General features: G+C 51.6%; 2 protein-coding genes and 1 long non-coding RNA gene across 8 annotated transcripts in view; 2 read left to right on the top strand and 1 right to left on the bottom strand.

Annotated features, from left to right (window-relative positions):
* Positions 1 to 20382, top strand: part of LOC112640099 (zinc finger protein 764) — a 56746-nt gene extending 36364 nt beyond the window's left edge. The window contains exons 1-4 of one of the 5 annotated variants that reach the window (XR_007411213.1): positions 13508 to 13958; positions 14113 to 14226; positions 14962 to 16110; positions 20245 to 20382. Coding sequence is in view for 2 of the 5 variants with exons in the window: in XM_025415863.3 (XP_025271648.3) it covers positions 13763 to 13958; positions 14113 to 14226; positions 14962 to 15875 (1224 nt within the window). In the remaining 3 variants the exon portion in view is untranslated. Of the gene's footprint in view, positions 1 to 13507; positions 13959 to 14112; positions 14227 to 14961; positions 16702 to 18143; positions 18274 to 20241 lie in introns of those variants that run through there. The other 4 variants (XR_007411212.1, XR_007411211.1, XM_025415863.3 and 1 more) reach the window with 4 other exon arrangements.
* LOC125755262 (zinc finger protein 688-like) lies at positions 1831 to 4794 on the top strand. 2 transcript variants are annotated; one of them, XM_049111262.1, is made up of 3 exons: positions 1831 to 2520; positions 2820 to 2933; positions 3723 to 4794. In XM_049111262.1, exons 1-3 carry the CDS (start codon positions 2325 to 2327, stop codon positions 4232 to 4234), a joined length of 822 nt encoding a protein of 273 aa, XP_048967219.1. In that variant the 5' UTR covers positions 1831 to 2324; the 3' UTR covers positions 4235 to 4794. The 2 variants fall into 2 exon arrangements, with proteins under 2 accessions (XP_048967219.1, XP_048967220.1); XM_049111263.1 differs by lacking the exon at positions 2820 to 2933.
* LOC125755263 (uncharacterized) lies at positions 16349 to 20971 on the bottom strand. The gene is made up of 2 exons (XR_007411214.1): positions 20817 to 20971; positions 16349 to 16652 (listed from the first exon to the last, which is right to left on the bottom strand). It is a non-coding gene; the product is annotated as an uncharacterized LOC125755263 (long non-coding RNA).
* Positions 20972 to 20976: the final 5 nt, after the last annotated feature.

Here is a 20976-nt window from a genome sequence, read left to right on the forward strand (position 1 = left end):
CATCTTTTTAGCAAGATGTGTCCTAAGGTATCAGTAAAGCGTAAGAGGTTTTGTTTTGTTTTAATATTTTATTCACTTATTCATGAGAGACAGAGAGAGAGACAGAGAGAGAGGCAAAGACACAGGCAGAGGGAGAAGCAGGCTCCATGCAGGGAGCCAGAGGCGGGACTAGATCCCCGGGCCTCCAGATCAGGCCCTGGGCGGAAGGCTGAGCCACTGGGGCTGCCCAAGAGGTTATTTTTGGGGCCTGGAAATGCTCAAAAATTTTTCCATATAAAGTAATGGTAATTGCGGGATGCCTGGGTGGCTCAGCAGTTGAGCTTCTTTCTGCCTTCCACTCAGGACGTGATCCCAGGGTCTGGGATCAAATCCCACATCGGACTCCTTGAGGGGAGACGGCTTCTCCCTCTGCCTAAGTCTTTGCCTTTCTCTGTGTGTCTCTTATGAATAAATAAGTAAAATTCTTTTAAAAATTAATAATTGCTTCTTTGCTTTACACCATTTCAGCTTATAAAACGTTTCATAGAAATGCTCTACTTTGGGAGAGCAGAGGAAACCTGTATCCATACAGTGGAATATTAGTCAAACATACAAAGGAGTAAAGTACTGATAAATGCTATATCAATGAACACTGAAAACTCTTTGCTGTCAGGAACCATACAAGAAAGGCCACATATTGTATGATTCCATTTATGTGAAGTATCCAGTAAGTAAATCCACAGAGATAGAAAGATTCGTAATTGCCAAGGGATGGAGGAAGGGAGAATGGGGGGCATGGGTCTTCCAAGGATAAGGGATTTCTTTTAGGGGTGATGAAAGTAGTGATGATGGTTGCATATTGTTAATGTCCTAAATGCCACTACTGTAAGGTCTAAAATGGTTAATTTTTGTTACATGGATTTTACCACAGTAAAAAATTGTGTAATAACTGGAAAGTGTACACAACGAAACATGCAGAGATCATCAGTGCTCTGTATTTTGTTTTGGGTGACAGTTAACATCGTTGTATGCATTTGTCAAAACAGCGAATTTTACACTGAAAAGGTGTGCATTTTACTATACGTACGATATAATTCAAATACATAGAGTTCAAAGTGGTCTCTAGGGAACATAGTCAAAGGGTACAGGGGGCTGCCTTTTTCATTATAAACCTTGATATTATTTTTTTAAACCATGCATATTACTTTGCAGAAAATTAAAATGTAATTTAAAGTTTCCTCACTCCGATTCCAACCTCACCAAGCAAAGGTCCTCCCCCTAAGCTCCAATCCAGAGACTGAGAGAACCGTCCCGCGGGTGCAGAATCGGGCACGTTCCGCAGCCGAGATCCCAGCGGTAGACGTGTACCTGGTGTCTTTTTTTTTTCTTTTTTTAAGATTTTATTTACTTATTCATGAGAGACAGAGAGAGAGAGAGAGAGGCAGAGGGAGAAGCAGGCTCCATGCAGGGAGCCCGACACGGGACTCGATCCCCGGACCCCAGGATCACGCCCCGGGCCGAAGGCAGGCGCCAAACCGCCGAGCCACCCAGGGATCCCCTGTACCTGGTTTCTATCTCGGCCGTCCCCAGGGTTCGGCCAGGGTATGTGTATCTCCTGCAGGAGCGAGGAACCCGATTCCAGATGCTACCGTCGAGAGGCATAGGGGTAGACCGCAGAGGGAACAACCCCGAGTTCTAAGGATGCCGAGGATAGGTTCCAGGTGACGGAGGGGCGCTTTCCAACGACCCGCCAACCGGGGTCCCGCGGCTCAGCCTCTTCCTGCTTTGTGAGCCAATCAGCGGCCGCCGGGAAGTGCGGGCAAAGAGCGGTGCTGGAAGCCACTGCCCACCCATCTGTCTCGAAGGCAGGCCGGCTCCGCCCCCCGGCCCACTTCTCCCAGTTCCGTCTCTGCCTCGCCTAAAAGCCCCACCTGCGGCGGCCATTGTGGTTGAGGGCAAGTGGCCGCTGAGGCCAGAGAAGCCAGACAGGCGCCATGTTTGATATGATCAAGGAATGGCGCCCTTAAGAGCATCCAGTGACAACTGAAGCCAGGATGTCGCCATATTTTCTGAAGACACCTTCCGGGTCCCTTAGCCCGCTGTCTAAGTCCAAGCTGCCATGAAGTGAATAAACACCGAGGGGTTTTCTTTATCCCTGTCACAACCCCCGAATCCCTAGCAGCCAGTCCCTGCTATCTCGGTGCCCTCGACTGCGTTCGGACGCCAAGGCTGGGCGGGGCCCCGACCTCCGGAGCCCTTCTTGTGGACGACGAAAGCTGAGGCCGCGCGCCGGGAGGCGGTGGCCTAGGGGCCAAGGCGGCCGCCGCTCGGGGCCAGGAGGCCCCATGGCGCCGCCCCCAGCCCCGTTCCTGGCGCTGAGACCAGGGGAGACCGGGCCTGGTCACAAGAAGCCCGGGGCCGTGAGCTTCGCGGACGTGGCCGTGTACTTCTCCCCGGAGGAGTGGGGCTGCCTGCGGCCCGCGCAGAGGGCCCTGTACCGGGACGTGATGCGGGAGACCTACGGCCACCTGGGCGCGCTCGGTGAGGCCCCGGGTCAGAGCCCCCCGCCCCCTCTTCCTTCACTGGGGTTCACAGGGGAGATGACATGAGGACCGAGAGGATTGTGAGCCCTAATCCGGCACTATTCCACCAGCAGCACCAGCCATCTCTATTCCCAGGACAGGGCTTCAGGTTAGCGAGCACTTCCTTCAGGCAGGAGCACTGCAGACCCTGTCCAGGCTGAGCATAAGTTCTGAGGAGGTGCCCTAACCCTGGCAGGGGGTTGCCGTCTTCCCAGGACAGCCTCTCAGGCCAGCACTGTGATCCCTGTTCTCTCCCAGGATTCCCAGGCCCCAAACCAGCCCTCATCTCTTGGATGGAACAGGAGAGTGAGGCTTGGAGCCCCGCCGCCCAGGATCCTGAGGAGGGGGAGAGCCTGGGAGGAGCTCTGAGAGGTGAGGGATGGTCCCAAGTCTCCCCCAACTTGGCGCTCTAGGGCTTCCTGTCTCACAAAATTTTCCTTTGGACCCCCACTTCCAGCAACCCTAAAGGAATTCCAATTTTGGATACTAAAGGAGAAAAGAAGGCAGACCTGTTACAGAGTTTTCAGAACTTGGGACAGTTAGTCATTTTAGGACCAACTAAATGTCATTTTAGGATCAACTCCTACCAGAGTAGGAGCATTAAGAACCCAAGTGCAAGACTCCAGTTTCCAGGGACCTCTTGGAGAAAACACCACTCATTCTCCCCTTTTCAAGAACAACTAAAACCCCCTAGGAATGGAAGCTGCTTCAGGTCTGCCTTTCACATTGCTCAAGCAAGGCAAAGTGGTACAAGAGGTCAACAACATGGCTTTTCCCTCACCATCCCCTAGCAGAGTGATCTTGAACAAATATGTCTCATCTGTAAAAGCCTTATCCTACAAAAAAATCGAGAAAACACAATAATAATAGCTATTGTTGCAGTGAGCATTTACTAAATGCCTATGACATGCTTCTATTGATTTACTCCTTCCAACAACCCTGTGAAGTAAAGAAACCATTGATTCCCATTTGAAACAGGAGTGAGACCAAGGCCCGGATAAGTCACTCGTAAGAGATGTGAATCTTGTTTATCATTCTTCAAAGCCTGTGTATTAATCGCTCGGCAGTACTTTTTGCCACTTCCCTAAGTAAAAGAACCCTATAATCTGAGATGGTGTAAGGAAGCGTGTTTTAAAATGTATCTTAATTCCTGTTTCCCAGGAGACACCCCAAACAAGGAAGAGGCACCAGAGGAAGGGCCAGGAGCCAAGGGACCCAGAAAGATTCCTGGGAAGGAGTCTTTTAAGGAGCTGGTTAAACACAACCCTGACCGGACCATCAGAAAAGTTTCAGCAAGAGCACAGCCACCCACGAACGCTACCTGGAACCAGAGCACAGGTGCGCAGCCCTCAGTGCCCAGCATGGACACTCAGGAGAGCCAGCGGCGACACGTGTGTGCAGACTGTGGCCGCCGCTTCACCTACCCCTCACTGCTGGTCAGCCACCGACGGATGCACTCAGGGGAGCGACCATTCCCCTGCCCAGAGTGTGGCATGCGCTTCAAGAGGAAGTTTGCCGTGGAAGCGCACCAGTGGATCCACCGCTCCTGCTCAGGGGGGCGACGGGGCCGCAGGCCGGGGATCCGGGCTGTGCCTCGGGCTCCGGTGAGGGGTGACCGGGACCCACCTGTGCTGTTCCGACACTACCCGGACATCTTTGAGGAGTGCGGTTGAGCTACTCCCAGAGGCTGGGGTTAGTCTGACCTTGGACTGCCTGGGCCCTGAGGGAGGCTCCTAAGGCAGGGATTTTGGGAACCGAAATTCATCCCTTGGGCTTCCATCAAGGATCCCTCAAGTTTCAAAACTTGTAAAAAGAAAAGTGCCTGTAAAGATTCAAATAGATTAAACTTGACACTACTCCCCCTCCCCCCAGTCTTTCTAAAAAAAAAAAAAATGAACAGTGAGATACTGGACTTTTCTCAAAGTGTTAATCTCAGCAGCAAGTGCAACCTGCTGAGTGTTGTCTCAGAAACCTCCCCTTGCTGCTTCTCTACATCAGAGGCAAATGCTGAGGGGACTCCCCAGGCCTGGGGAAAGGGGCCCTGGAACCTAGGGCATGGTGAAGCCCTGGCTAATTGACAGCAGGGAGCCTAGGAAGTGAAGTGGGTGGAAAGAGCACAGAAGCACAAATCTAGTCTCTGCAACTTGTCCCTGGGCACAGCTGGTAAGTCATATCCTGTCCCTGAGCCTCAGCTCCCTCATCTGTAAAATAAAGATTAAAAATATCTACCTCAGCTGGTTACTGTGAAGGCTAAAATTTTAACAAGATAGTATGTATGACATAGTAAATGTGCAATAAACATTTGTTGAAAGAGTGAATTATTGACATTTTATGCTTCAGAAAATGTAAAGAAGCCTCCTAAGGAGGCAGGGCATGGACCTCAATAGCCATATTTTGCAGATGAGTAAACTGAGGCTCTGAGAGAGAAAGTGGTTTTCTCAAAGTGTCACTGCTATAAGGCAGCAAAGCTGGAAACTGACACAGTGCCTAGATATCTACCACCTTCAATGGGCGATCACATCTGGGTAGAAAACATAGAAGGGGCTCAGGTTAGGGGGAGGTGAAGACTGGGTTCTGGGGAGAGGCCTAGCCTTGCCTTCTTGGGAGAGTCTCACCAGGAAATGGAGAGTCCCATTAAGGCCAGTGATCTTTCACTTAGAAAGTGCCATCAACATTAATGACCAGAGATTGAGTGGCTTCTGTGAGAGACTGCTAGGTGGTAAGGGAGTTCTAGCATGAGGCAGGCTTATCTCATTCATTCATTTGTTCAGCAAACACCATATGAGGCCTCTGTGGGGTTTTTTGCTGGGCTCCAGGGACACTCAGACTCATTCATTCATTGATTCATTCAGCAAATACTCTATGAGGCCTCTGTAGGGTTTTGTGCTGGGCTCCAGGGACACTTGGACTCAGGTCCCATGCTACATGGTGATTGGGGCTATGATGGAGGAAGCCCAGAGGCACCATCTAACCCATCCTGGGTCAGATGATACATCTGTATCATCCTGATGATGATACATCAGGAAATGCAGCTTGGAGGAGGTTTACCCCTGAGGCACTGAGGAGCCATAGACAGGTCTTAAACAGGAGCAGGGCTATTTGACCAGTGTTGTGGGAAGATGTGACCTGTGCAGAAGTCTAGACTAGAGATCTCTTGAGCATCTGCTCCCAGGTAGAGGTGAGCAGGAGCTGGGGCCAGGCTAAAAAGCAAGTTGCTCTTGTTTGCTGACCTTGGAACTGGGGAGAAAGATACCCAGGAGAGGCTTCTGCCATAGAATCTGCATGACTCAGTGGGTTTTAATATGAGCTGTGAAAAAGTGAGTCCTACAGGGTTCAGGCTTAGAGAGCTGGAGCAAGGGAGCCTGAGTGCCTGGCAAGGGGCAGTCGGGAGTGGGACAGTGTGGAGGATAAGGGATGACCAGTACTGGACAGGGGTGAGTCGAAGAGAAGGTGGAGCTGGAGAGAAGAGGCGCCACCAGGGAGGCAGGAGCAGAACCCAGCATGGTGTAGCAGGAACAGAGCTGCCCAGGTCAGCATACAGCACAGAGTGAGTGCTATCTGCTTTCTTTCGTGTTTATCCATTGAACAAATACCTACTAAGCATTTGCCATGTACTAGGCACTGTTCTGTATGCCAAGACACAGCAGGGAAAAGGGACATAGGAACTGTTTTAGAGCTTACTTTTGAGAAGGGTGGGGTGGGGGATCCCTGGGTGGCTCAGTGGTTTAGCGCCTGCCTTCAGCCCAGGGCATGATCCTGAAGACCCGGGATCGAGTCCCACGTCGGGCTCCCTGCATGGAGTCTGCTTCTCCCTCTGCCTGTGTCTCTGCCTCTCTCTCTCTCTCTCTCTGTGTCTCTCATGAATAAATAAAATCTTAAAGAGAGAGAGAGAGAGAGAAGGGTGGGGTGAAACAAGTGATAAGCCAGCCCATAAGTAAGACAGACAAGTGATAAACCAGTACATGAGACAGGGTATTGGAGCTGTAAATACTAAGTACCACAAAGGACTAGAACAGAGGATGTACTTTGAAAGTGCCTGTTGCAGATGGGTACTAAGGCCAGACCTTGATGCAGAGGAGACATCTGAACTGAGATCCAAATGATGAGAAGGAGCCAAGAGGAAACAGGTGGCAGGATGTGGGAGTGGGTGTGTGTGTGTTTTAGAAGCGGGAGTCCAGGGCGGAGGGGGCAGTTTCCAGGCAGAGAGAACAGCAGGTGCCATGCTCTGAGGTGGGGAGGAGGTTGGGTGAGGAGCAGATAAGATAGGACTCTGGTGGCTAGGTTGAGGAACTGAGTAGAGAAGAATTACAGATAAGCTTGGAGGAGGGGAAGGGAGCGAATCATAAAGCTCTGGCTTGCCACAGTGCCAAGTCTGGATTTGATTCTAAATATACTGGAAAACCATTGGGTTGTTTTTGTTTTCATCTGGTGGCAAAATATACATAAAAATTTACCATTTAAAATATTTTTAAGTATACAGTTTAGTGACATTAAGGACATTCACATTGTGTGCATCCATCATCACCAGCCCTTTCTAGAACTTTTTCATCTTCCCCAGCTGAAAGCCTGTCCCCATTACACACCAAGTTCCCACTCCTCCTTTCTCCAGCCCCGGGCACCCACCATTCCATTTGCTCTATGAATTTGACTACTCTAGGAACCTCCTCTAAACCACGGGGAAGTTTCAAGCAGAGTGGCAAGGTGATCTGATTTGCAAACCCACTCTGACTGCTCTGCAAATGGACTGCAGAGGGGCAAGCAGAATGGAGATGGAGGCTGGCAGAGGGCGGAAAGTAAACACTGGGAGTTGAAAGGACAGGACCGGTCTGTGGGCTGGGTGTAGGGGCTGAGGGCATCAGAGGAGATAGGAATGATGATAAGATTTTTGGCTGAGGGAGGAGGAGGATAGAGGGGCCAGTTCCTGGGGTGGCCCAGGGTTGGGGGTGACGACAGCATGGACTGCAGCATTTCAGAGGTGGAAGGGAACTTTTGCAAGCTGTCTGGTTCAAAGGTTTAAGCAGGGTTTAGTAAGCTGTGAGTGGAATATGTTTCTTTGCTGAGGAGATTTTTCCCCCTGGGGGACATGGGGAAAACTGTTCTTTCCCCAAGCTTTCGTGTAAATACTGTTCCACAGAATATGTTCTGAGAAAGGCTGAGGCCCAGGGAGGGGAAGGACCTTACTTACGATCACACAGTTGAATTAGTGGCAGCGGTAGCCCTGGAACCTAAATCTCTGAATTTCTCAGTGGATGCTCTTGCTTTTTTTTTTTACTACACCAGGTGGCAGTGTCAATGGATGGGAAAGGCAAAAAGGCCAGAGGTCCAGAGGGCAGCCAGGCAACCCAGGCCTAAATCAGCAAGGGCTCGAATGAGGATCCCACTAATGAGAGCTGCAACAGGGTACCTCTTGTGAAGCCCATCACCCTTCCTCCAGGGCAATTTCACCTACCTCCTAAACACTCAAATGATACTTTTTTTGCCATGACACAACCCTTAAATACAACCCTTTTACTTACTTTCAATACTTATGATAGCCCATCATTTAACTTTTTTTTCTCTTCCCTTTTGTATGACAGCATGGAATTGTATATACGACCAGAAGCAGCTCTTCCAACCTCACGGGTTGTTGCTCCATGCACTAGCTCACATTACAACTGCATTTTGGTAACCTGGCTTAAAATCCACCTCACTCTGTGGTTGCTGAGATTTTACCTGCAGTTATTTGAAGCATTACAGCATGGGTTCTGGTATTAGACTGCCTAGGTTTGAATTCTGGCTTCACCACTTAACAGCTGGGTGGCCTGGGGATAGGTCACCCTCTCCCTGTGCCTAAGCTTCCTAATCCAAAAGGGGATTTACCTCTGAGAGATTGTAAGGGTTCAGTGAGTTAACAGGCAGAAGTACTTAAGACAGTCTGGCATGTAGTAAGTGATCAAGTAAGGTAAACTAACATGATTCATAGTTTACTCAGACAGAACCAACTACAGCCCTTGCACAGTCCGCCATTGTTCTCTTAGAGGAGCTTGGACTTGGGAAGTCCCAGGCACCTTTAAACGCTGTGTTAATACAAACGAGCCAGGTTATTCACTAACCCATCAACCCATATACTTTTTTTTTTTTTTTAAGGTTTTATTTATTTATTCATGAGAGACAAAGGGCGGGGGGGGAGAGAGAGAGAGGCAGAGACACAGGCAGAGGGAGAAGCAGGCTCCATGCAGGGAGCCCGACATGGGACTCTATCCCAGGTCTCCAGGATCACGCCCTGGACTGAAGGCGGCGCTAAACCGCTGAGCCCTCCGGGTTGCTCCCCATCTACTTTTTATAAAAGTATCATTTAAATGGAGAATGGAGTTCATTTTCACAAGGTCAGCAGGGGTCAGTACATTCAAAGTCTTTGTTGCTTTTCCTGTAACAAGCCTGGAGGAGGCAGCGCGAAATGGTGGAAAAGGCTCGAATTTAGGAGTCAGTTACTCCTGTTATCCCATTGGCTGCTTGACCGTGGTGACGACCAGATTTGTTTCCTCTTCTGTCAAACAGCTGAACTCTAAGGCATTCAGAGGCATTCGGCCTAGTGTCCTCGGTTAAAGAGCTAGCATATGTATGGAAATAGTACAGTACAGGCTCTATCCGGCTGCATGTTTAAGAAACTGATTATCGAAGGATAGGGTGGGAGGAGATGTCACACAGTATTATTCTGTACTTTTTTTTTTTAAGGTTTTATTTATTTATTCATGAGAGGCACAGAAAGAGAGGCAGAGACCCAGGCAGAGGGAGAAGCAGGCTCCATGCAGGGAGCCGGATGTGGGACTCCATCCGGGGACCCCAAGATCACGCCCCGAGCCACCCAGGCGTCCCTATTCTGTACCTTGTAAATGAAAAAAAAAATTGAGAAATGAACTAGCTTGCCAAAAATAAATTTTCTTTTAAGATCACCGAGTGGGCGGCCGAAGGGGAATGGGAGGGGGCCGTCGAGTCCTGACCCCCGACCCCTCCCACCGCCCCAGTCGGACCGAATTGCCGGCAGCGCTCACGCACCCGAGCCTCCACCCCTTTCCCCCCGCCGGACCTGAGCATGGACGTCGAAGCGGGTGGGGCCATCTTAACTATGGGCAAGAGGCGTTCCTAAGCAGCTTGCGGAAAGCAGAAGACGGCTCGAGGGCGAAATAAACCAAGTCATCAATACCAGACCCATAATGACGCTGTTAAATGCTTCTCCCTAAAATTGAAAGATGCTGGAATGCCACCATCTTTTTTGAGGGCGCCTTCATTTTCTCGGTCGTGGAACCACCGAGTTTGCGTAACCGACCTAGCCGTCCTAGCGCGGCCCCACCCGAGGCTACTTCCGGCCGCCGAGGCCCGGAAGAACCAGCTTCCTGGACGCGGAATCCTGGGTCGTCTCTTCCCTGGTGCGGGGGTGGGGGGCCACTGGGTACCTGGCCCTGTTCCCGGCTCCCTGCTGAGGGGCTTGTAGAGGCCGGACCAGAAGAAGAAAGGTGATAAGACCGAGGGCCGAGAATTTCGCGGAGGTAGCCGCGTATTTCTTCCCTGAGGAATGGGGGTGTCTCCGGCCCCCGCCGAGGCCGGTGTGCCGGGACGTGATCCGGGAGACCTATAGCCACCTGGCTGCGCTCGGTGAGGTCGGCCGGCCTGAGTCTCTGAAAAGGGAAGGGGGCGGGTGGGATGTGCAGGTCTGAGTGCCAGACTCGCCCCCACTTCAGCCCTAGCCCCCCTTCAGCCCTAGGATGACTTCCCCACCAAATCGGCCTAACAAATTTATAACTAAGCCTCTTCGCCCAGGCCGGACTACTCTCCAGTGCCTTCCCAGGACTTTCTGCAAAACGTTCAGAATCTGTGTACTACGGCGTCAAGGCCCGTGGCCTGCTAACCTCCAATTCAAACGCAATCTCTCTCTACAAATGATCCCATCGGTTCCAGCTACAAGGAATCTGTTTTTTGGACATCTAACTTAATGAGCTAATCTAACACCTTTCAATGCCCTTTTCAAATGCCGTTTTTAATAAATTCCCCCTGGAACTCTTCTGCCCCATGCAGGAAGTCTCAGCTGCAGCTCCCTGTCTATCTCTATAACTGCCTTAAGGTCTCTGCACCTGTGCTCCTAGTGCTCATAGATATAAAAGAAAGAAAGAAAAAAAATATATATATATATATATTCATTCATGAGAGTCACAGAGAGAGAGAGAGAGAGAGAGGCAGAGACGCAGGCAGAGGGAGAAGCAGGCTCCATGCAGGGAGGCCGATGCGGGACTCCCATCTCAGGACTCCAGGATCAGGCCTCGAGTTAAAGACAGCGGCTCAACCACTGAGCCACCCAGGCATCCCTCTCAGTGTAAATTTAGAGCTTACTGTAAACTTAGAGCAGGAACCTTATTTTGGTTAACCAATGTCTCCAACACCTAGAACATCTAGAACAATGCCTGCCACACAAATAATGGCCAATATATTTTCATCAAATGAATGAATGAAGTGTTTAGGGTTCTTCCCTAAGTGCTGAGTGCTTAGGGTTCTTCTCCCGGATTCCCAGACCCCAAATCAGCCCTCATCTCCTGGGTGGAGCAGGTGCCCTAGCTGTGAGGTGTAGATGCTCAGGGTCCCCAGGAAGATGACTGAGAGAAAGATGAGAAGTGGGGGTACTATTCGAGGTCCAGCTAGAAGGGAATATGTTTTGTTGAACAGGAAACCCCATCTATGTGTTACTTACCACTTTTTGCTGACCTGAATTTATGATAGCCGCTGGGGACTAGGATCTTGACCTTCTCTTTCTCACTTAATTGAGGCATCCAGTGGTCAGGTCACACTGTACAAGTCAAATTCTAGGTCAGTGGCAGCATGTGAATTAAAGTTTAGGATGGAAGCAGTTCACGTTCTGTCTCTAGGTGCCTGTGTCTTAAAACAGCTGTTGAGGGGATCTCTTTGGGTTGGTCCTGAAGTGGGAATGTCCCTGACTCGTGACCGACCACCTCAATTGGTCAACATGATCTCGATGGGTGCTTCCAAGGGGCTAGGTACCCATCTGCGGTTGTGAAAGTTGATTCTGTCACCTGAACATGAGTAGAGTTTGACTGAACCGGGCAAAAATTAAGTTTTGAATCTGCTATGTTTCAAAACAGCCACTCAGAAAAATGATACATTTGGAAGGAGCCAGCAGAAGGAGTCTACTGAGGGGAGTTGTCCTGAGCCCCTGGAATCAGAGACACTAGCTTGGTCTCTGAGCCTGTGGTCAAGCCTCCCTACATAGACAGCGCTTCCCAAGCCCCAAGTCTATACCAAGCTTCAGTGCCTGGTACTCACACAGCACCCTGCCCTGAATGCAGCCACACTTTGCCATGACCTTTCACCTGACTCAGTGCACTCTGGAGAGGGACCCTTTGTCTACAGCTAGTGTGGCACCTGTTTCTGCCACAGCTAATACCTCTCATGCTACCTGCTGACACAGAGGCAAGCCCTCTTATTCCTGTCCCCCGTGTGGGAGGTGCTTCTGCCAAAGACCCACCAGTAGACCCCAGTGCAGCCTGTGTTGTGGACCTCAAGGGCTGACACCTGGTTGTGAACTCTGCCCTGGGTTCTCCTCAGGAGCGTCTAGACCCCTCTGTGAGTTTCTAGCACTACCCAGAGCTCTTCTGGGCCTGTGTGAGAGCTATCACTGTGAGGAGTGGGCAGCGACATGACAAAACTCTTACTAAAAAAATTTGTCCTTCAAGGGCCTGGGGTTAGGAGTAGTTAGGGCTCAGTCAAGTCCCCGAGCAAATCTGCATCCTTATCTTTTCTGGGCTTTTTCTCTTCCTTTTCCCCTTTCTGCTTTGATCACTTCTACTTGCCCAGCTCTTCCGGTGTGGGGAGAGGTATCCACTAGGTGTAAAGTTTTAGACAGAAGTCTCAGGGAGACCTCTGGAAAGTGGAAGTCAAGAGAAGCTCCAGACTAGATCCGATCTGGTGAAAGGAGGTGCATTTCCATGATGTGTGTGAAATGCAGTGATTTAGCTGGACAAAAAAAAAAATTATCAAGTGTTCTTAGGGTAGGGTATTTATGAAGTCATGTGGGGCTGCAGAGTAAGCCCTCAATAAACGTGTGGAGTGAGAGAGGGAGGTTGGAGATAGAAATGATAGGGAGGGATCCCTGGGTGGTGCAGCGGTTAGGCGCTTGCCTTTGGCCCAGGGCGCGATCCTGGAGACCGGGGATCGAATCCCACGTCGGGCTCCCGGTGCATGGAGCCTGCTTCTCCCTCTGCCTGTGTCTCTGCCTCTCTCTCTCTCTCTGTGACTATCATAAATAAATAAAAATTAAAAAAAAAAAAAGAAATGATAGGGAGAGTTGGTGTCATTTGCATGTAAAGATCCCAGGGGGAGCAGGCTGGGGGAATAAAGGGAGGAGTTCAGTTGGAGCCTTGCCTAGTGGGAGGTGCTAGTGGGACATTCGCAGGAGCAAGAGGGCAGGTGGCTCTGTGATCAGGAGCTTAGGAGCCAGGCTTGAGCTAGAAGTAAATAGATGTTCTAGAGGCCTCCTGCAGGGTAGGTGCGGAGGGAGTAACCTAGCAGAAAGTGAGTCCTTCTGACCTTTTACAGACCTTACCTTATCCCCCCTCCCCGCCCCCGCCGCCTGTATGATCTCCTGAAATAGAAGCTCCCAGAACTTCAGGCTCGAAGAAGTTTCCAGTAGAGAAAGTTCTCTTTTACCCACATTTTTCTCCTCTCAACATTGGAAAAAGGCTGTTGTCACACAGTGACAGGCCGAAACCCAGGAACCCACGAGGGAATGGCTGGGCGAGAAAAGTAGCGTAGAATTCACAGAGGCAGAGGCCAGGTCAGCCCGCACCTCCCGCCGCGCGCGTCCCGCCCGGGGCCGTGGTGGCCCGCGCCTCCCTGGGGGCCAGGTGGAGCGGGCCGGCCTCCCGCACTTGTAGCCGCCGCGGCCATTTTGGCTGAGGGCTCGCGGACAAAGCCACCTGGAGACCCCGGGGGAGGCGCCATCTGGGCACGGTTGCGTCGGAGCAACGTTCGCGCGTCGCCTTGCCGCCATTTCTCTCTGAGGCTCTGTATCCCCTCCGCTTGCGGCCCCGCGTCCCTGGGCACCCTGGTGGGCCTTCGAGGGGCCGGCTGCTGCCTCGCAGCCCGCCGCACCGCGCCCCGGCCCGGGGCAGTCCTCCGGCGTGGGAGGCCCCGCGGGCCCTAGCCCGGCCCTGGCCATGGCGCCGCCTCCGGTCCGGCTCCCCGCGTGGGAACCGGACGGGCCCGGGCGTGAGCGGAGGAGGCCGGGCGCCGTGAGCTTCGCGGACGTGGCCGTGTACTTCTCCCCGGAGGAGTGGGGCTGCCTGCGGCCCGCGCAGAGGGCCCTGTACCGGGACGTGATGCGGGAGACCTACGGCCACCTGGGCGCGCTCGGTGAGGCCCCGCCTGCTCGCCTGGCCACCTCCCCGCCCCGCCCGCCCGCCCAGCCTCCCGGCCGGCAGGGCAGTGGGGAGGCCCTAGGTCTGGGAAGCCCGCACCGCGGGGGGCGGCCTCCCGGCAGCGTGGGCTTTACGTTCTCCTCCCCCAGGGTTCCGAGGCGCCAAGCCCGCTCTCATCTCCTGGGTGGAGGAAGAGGCCGACCTGTGGGGCCCGGATGCCCGGGATCCGGAGGTGGGAGAGTGTGTGACAGAAACAGACGCAGGTGAAGTATTGGGTACTGCGTCTCCTGGGACCTCCTCTGGGCCCGACCCTCCAGCTGCCCTCTGCCACCGGCTTCCCTGCGCCTGTTACCTTGCCGGCGCCTGCCTCGCAGCCACCTAGAAGGGGACTGGGAGTGGCCCAGGCGCGGCGGGGGTGCGGGGCCCTGCGTACCTGCCTCTCCAGCCAGTCTGTGCCCCTCCCATCTTGTTGGTCTCTAAGCTCTATTGAGCTGCACATCATCCCTCCTGCTGTTGTCCTACACTCTAGCTTTTCTGCCACCTCTTGTGTTTTAGTTTCTTTTTGTTATATTTTTGGTGCCATCTCCTTTCTCCCTCCGTGTGAACTTGTCAATGCCGACCTCCTTCCTGCCTTTCTTGTACTGTTCCTGCTGCCTCGAGAGCCCTTAGACATCACTCATCCTAGGTGATCCAGCAAAAATGCCCCCCCCTCCGCCCTCCCTCCAACCCTGTTCCAATTCCTCAGCTCCAAGGTAGAATGTACAGTGCTCTGTTCCTTCCTTCCTCCTTTCCTTCTTTGTCTCTGCGTCTTTTCTGTTTTCTGTAGCTCGGTAAAAAGTGTCACTCGGAGCTTCCTTGCCTGCACCAAGCTAAGTCCCAGAGGCAGCAGTGGGTCCAGAAGGTGGCTGTATTTAAAAGGCTTCTCTGTCACCGCTTGGGGTTTGGCCTTAAAGACCAGGATAAGCCAGGGCCTGAGCTCTACCCTTACCTCCCAGCAGATTCCAGAAACAAGGAAGAGAAAAGACAAAGAGAGGGGACCGAGGCCCTGGAGAAGAGCCCTTCTGTGGAAGCTCGGCCTTCTGGGCTGACAGTTCTGTCACACCCTTCTGCCGGGCTCCCTTATAGCTTGGAGCAGCCGTCCAAGGCAACTCGCCGTGGTCGCCCTCCACTCTGTGCCCATCCCCCTGTCCCAAGAGCAGACCAGCGTCATGGTTGCTACATGTGCGGGAAGAGTTTTGCTTGGCGCTCCACCCTGGTGGAGCACCTGTACACCCACACGGGAGAGAAGCCCTTCTGTTGCCCTGACTGTGGCAAGGGCTTCAGCCAGGCCTCCTCTCTGAGCAAGCACCGAGCCATCCACCGTGGGGACCGGCCCCACCGCTGCCTGGACTGTGGCCGGGCCTTCACCCAGCGCTCTGCCCTCACTACTCACCTGCGGGTTCACACGGGCGAGAAGCCCTACTGCTGTGCTGACTGTGGCCGCTGCTTTAGCCAGAGCTCTGCCCTCTACCAGCACCAGCGTGTCCACAGTGGCGAGACTCCCTTCCCCTGCCTGGACTGTGGTCGTGCCTTTGCCCATGCGTCAGACCTTCGGCGCCATGTACGCACCCATACGGGCGAGAAACCCTACCCGTGCCCAGACTGTGGGCGCTGTTTCCGGCAGAGCTCTGAAATGGCAGCCCATCGTCGTACCCACAGCGGTGAACGCCCCTACCCATGTCCTCAGTGTGGCAGGTGCTTTGGCCAGAAATCAGCCATGGCCAAGCACCAGTGGGTCCATCGGCCTGGTGCCGGGGGGCACAGGGGCCAGGGTGCCAGTGGGCTGCCTGTGCCTCTGGCCCCTGGCCAAGAGGACCTGGACCCACCTGTGGGTTTCCAGCACTACCCAGAAATATTCCAGGAGTGTGGGTGATGGTCTCAGAGATGTCAAGGCAAAGGGTGAAGATCTAAACCTCGCCTGAGGCCCAGGGTGGCCTCTGGGGCCTGAACCTCTGTGGCAGCTCCAGGGAGGTCGCAGAATTCCAGGCAAGAGGTGGACCTGGGGGATGAGGACCATCTTATCTTAGGCCTTCACAAGCCTGATCTGCTGACACCTTGCTCCCTACTGTCCAGACTCTAGAAGCCCCCTCTGCTCCATTAGGGCTGAGGTAAGCACCTAGATAAGACCTCCACTGTGGGGAAGAGAAGGCTGTTAAGAGACGTGTTAAGAGAATTGAGATAGGGAACTTTGTTGTATCCATTGTCTTCACTGCAGGAGTTAAAAACTGATGGCCATGTACTGGATCTGGCTTGTAATAACTGTTTACAAATTATTTTTGGCCCAACCAGCATTTTAAAAATGTTACAAATTATGGTTAAGACTTAAAAGGATATTTTACACAAAAATCCAGGTTTCTGGCCTCTTTTGAAAAATTCAAAGATTTGGTAACTCGACCTGAGTTCCTACAGAACCACAGTTGGCAGGAGCTGCAGGGCAGCTGTTCATCATGCTCACCACCCCTTCCTGGCTTCTGACGAGTGTCAGCTGGCCATCGTCATCACTTGTCCATGTCCCTGGTATAGCAGACTCCCTCCATCTGGCACTTTCCCCTTGTTTTCATGCCCCATTGGGCTCCTGTAGCTGTTCAAGTTTGCAAACTGGTGTATAGCAGTCATGTTTTCCTGAACCAGGGATTCAGGTAGACAGCACCTATATGAAAGGGTGGCAGGAAAGAAGTAAAAGCAGGCTTTATTTCAGATGTTTACTTGTGTCACGTTTTCTGGTTTACAAAGTAATGTCTTGTTCATTAACTCATTTTGCCCTCATAACTGTCTGAGGAAGGAATCATGTAGCTTGGGCAGCCCCTGTAGCGCAGCGGTTTAGTGCTGCCTGCAGCCCAGGGTGTGATCCTGGAGACTCAGGATTGAGTCCCATGTCAGGCTTCCTGCACGGAGCCTGCTTCTCCCTCTGCCTGTCTCTGCCTCTGTCTTGCTCCCTCTGAATAAATAAATAAACCTTTAAAAAAATAAAAAAGGAATCATGTAGCTTGAAGAGGACAGCCTAGTCAGGAAGAGGCTGCCAGGACTGTACTTGGCCCCAAACTGAGAGGTATCTTTGCCATGCCACAGTAGGATTTCCACTGACTGGCACTTCTTGGTTTTGAAGATGAAGGCTCTGAGTCTTCCAGTCCTTGGGCCTCCCTGGGAGACCCTTACCATTGGGCCTTAGCTAGCCTCTACCCAGCCAGAAGGCCCTCATCACATTTTTGAATTGGAAGAGAGCTTTCTATCTTTTTGCATTTGGGGACTCTGAGACTGGGGAAAGTCAAATGACCTGTCCAAGGTCACACACAGGGAGACTCCAGGGTTCTTGGTTTACTGCCATCTTTGTCACACCACTCCTGAGTTCCTTGCCAGTGTCTCAGCCAGGGTTCTGGAGGCATCTGCTCCCTCCCTACAACGACTCCCAGGCAGTGACCTAGCCTAGGGACAGAGCAACCCAGTGTCAGTGAAGCCCAGTCACAAGATGAGTGACAAAACAGCCAAATAGCAAAGCAAGGAAAGGGAGAAACCAGCCTGAGGTGAGAGTTCCAGGGCAAACAAGAAAAGCTTGCTTCTCTGTTTAAGTGTCTCATCATGAACAAAGAGGGACAAGGCCAGGAACATTTGGGGTTAGTAGCCAAGGGAACTACTCAAGTGTATTCCCAAGCTGTGTTACTTGTGACTCCATTATTCATCTACCAGTTCTGCTGTGGTCAGAGTCCAGCCTTGTTCAGGTAATGAAGCAGCTAGCCATGAGCAGACCCGTTGATGCCTCCTTCACCTTCACTTCAAGGAGTAATAGCAGGGCCTTATGTCTTCTGCTGGCCTGCGTGTACCTGCCTTCTTCATCCAACTCTGCCCCATGTCTTGTCTGGCCTACCTTAAGAAGAAACCAGATTTGTCAACCTAGAGAAACTTCTAAAGAAGTAGAAACTTTTGGGAAAGGACACTGTTGAGTGAAATAATCAACTGAATCAATTGAATCAACTGAATTGAAATCAATTTAATTTTCAAATCTGACTTCACCAAGACCTGGCTTACCCTAAACTTTACTGGGAGGATTGGTTTATGTATCATCTTGTCACAAGGGGGAGGTAGAGTGAAAAGAGGTACCTTGGCAGCAGGAGCTACTTTTGTACCAGCTTTTAATTCCCTACAGAAGCCAGTGTACAACCCTTCCCTCGCCTCACCCTGAGCAGAGCCTGGGGAAAGCTCAGCCTGCAACACCAGTTGTCAGCTCAAGATTCAAAGCCAGATCTGGACCCTTCCCTCAGCTTGCCAATTAAAGGTACCATAATTACTACTTTCTCTGAGTGCTTTGAAGTTTGCAGGGCTTGCATAGGGCCCCAAAGTCAGACCCAGCTCCTCTGCTTCTTGCCCTCATGACCCAGCTTTCTGCCATTTTCTGATTTTTGAGTGTCACAAAATGCTTAAGCTTCAGCCTCACTCTCTTCTCAGTTACTCCTTTCTTGGCATGGATGGATACTGCTACCAGAGATGGGGCTCCCTTTTCTCTCTGCTACCCTAGTTCTTTGAGGCTCAGACCCTAAAGCACTTTAAGTCAGAAAGAGGGTTTTCCTAGGGCTTTCTTGGTACATCAGGAGAAATACTTGTCTGAACCAGACAAAATGAGGCCCATCCACAAGGCCAGAGTGAAATGTCAAGGTCATGACCACATGACTCATTCCCAACGTGTCCAAGCCATATAAAATAAGGACAAGTGTTGATCTGAGCTTGTGAAAAGATGTTTATGACTCAAAGAAGCAAAAACTTGCTCTAGACCGTATTTTTTTCCTTCCTTCCTTCCTAGATTTCATTTGAGAAAGCAGAGTGAGAGAGAGAGAAGGAGAGGACAAGTGGAGAGGGAAGGGGCAGAGGGAGAAGCAGGCTCCCTGCAGGGATCCTGACACAGGGCTCCATCCCAAGACCAGGATCATGACCAAGCTGAAGGTGGATGCCTAACTGACAGCCACCCATGCGCCCCTAGGCAATTATTTTTCAAAGTAAGGCCTTTCTGCCACAGAATCCCATTCAGTAACTAAAATGTAGTCTGCTCCCTGGGCTTTGTCTCTGGACTATTGAATCAGAATCTCCAGGGATGGAATCTTACACATGGTAATGATGCTCTGAACAAAATGTTACTTTCTAGCTGCTCTTAGTTTTGCAAACGCTTGAGGTCAAAGGATGACCTAGCCATATACAAAGACTCCCATTTTCTTTGTTCTTCTCAAAGGAGACTGTGCCATGGCTGAGCTCTTCCTGGGTACCTATATATCTTGAATATACGGAGGTCTCTTTGTAGCATCTGACAGATCCTCTTAGAGGGCCTGTCTGTTGCATGTAGGGTAAAAGCAGTTCACACAGGAGTCTCCCTCCCATTGAGGACCTATGCTCAAGTGTTGGCCAAGTTGGCTGGACCATAAGCCTTAGCTGCACACCAGGAATGATGCCATGGACAAAGTGGCCACCCAACTCAGAACACAAACACAGCTTTTCCTCACTAGTACACACTGGTAGAATAAGGTCAGTGGACTCCTGCCTTGAATTAGTTGGTACTGGGTCAAGCTGGAACCCACATCAGAGGATTCCCTTTCTTAGAGCCTCCACTGCTCTGGGTGAGTGGCAGAGAGAGGCTAGTTGCTTCTCAGGCCCATTGCATGGATAGGACTGGTGCTGGAGGAAGCTGCCTGGAAGTCAGCTACTCTTCTACTCTAGGCACTAGTGAGACTGAATTTCCATGTGGCAGTGTGGGTGCCAAAGCAGCTTGAAGCCTTGGCCTGACGTCTGCTACATGTGGGGCTATGGAGAGTACAGGTCATGGAATAGTGTCGGAGCTGTGGCTGGAGGCCTCGCCATCCCCTTTGTAGAGAGCAGCTTCTCTCCTGTGTAGATTTTCTGGTGGGTAAACAGGTTGGAGGTCAGATAAAAGTGTCTCATGAAGGAGACTTTTTTTTTTCTCGTTTGTGTGAGTGGTTTGGGAATGACCGGAGTATGCCCCGGGTCCTCTCCTTTCATAGTCTGCACACTTGTGGGCCATCTAGTAGTGAACTATGTGAGCTGTTCTTCACACATGGTTGTAGGATAGACCGACTTTGGGGTGGGAGACAAGCATGGAGCTGGAAGCTCTTCCTCTGCAGGGGAGAAAACTACTCCTGCTTTATTTGTAGGAAGATAATTATGATTCTATTTATAAGCCTGTTTTCCCTAGGCTTCTACTACTTGCAATTCTCCAAATTCTTGTTCTCCTCTCTTTTCAGCAGAATGGAAGATGCCATCTTTCCTCCTAAACCAGTTTCTTCCCTTCATTTGTCTGAGAAGGCAACAAGATAACACAGCCACGGCTCCTGCATCACTCACACAGGGAGAATTTGGCTCATCAATTGTCAAGAACGCTACCAAAATACTTTCAGAAGCAAGGGCCTAAAAGGGGGTGGGGGTAGGGGCACAAGAATTCTCTTTCCAGTATCACTCTTCCCTTGCTTGATTCAAAGCTCCACCAAGGGCAGTGTTCCTCAGGTTCCCTTCTCAAGTTTCTGTCCAAGTCAGGGCTGGAGAGTTCTTAGCTCCCTTAAAGGCCAGATGGTTTTCTACTTCTCCTCCTGAACTCCACCACCCTCACCTAGAAGTAACTCCCATAAGATCCCTGCCTCTTTGTGAGAAAATCCAGGAACCTGGGACTAAGGCTCCCATCTCAGGGAAGGTGGAAGGGATAGGCAGGTAATAGAAAAGAAAGCAGCCCTCGCCTCTGCGGGAGCATCCGCCGACTGGCCCCTTCAGCACCAGGAACCTGTGGGAGAAAGGAAAGTACTGGGAAAGGAAGTATGCGGAAGACCTGGGGAGAAGGTTGTCTGTCTCCAGATCCCTTGGCTTTCTTCAGAGATAAGACGTAATGAAAGGTAAATGGGGGCGGGAAAAGTTCTGAAAGCACCAGCCCGACGACTGAAAGGGAGACGCCAGGCGCCTCCCTCTCAGCTCTCGGCGGGCACTTCTGA

Source organism: Canis lupus, chromosome 6 (assembly GCF_003254725.2).
Source record: "Canis lupus dingo isolate Sandy chromosome 6, ASM325472v2, whole genome shotgun sequence".
Lineage (NCBI taxonomy): Eukaryota > Metazoa > Chordata > Mammalia > Carnivora > Canidae > Canis > Canis lupus.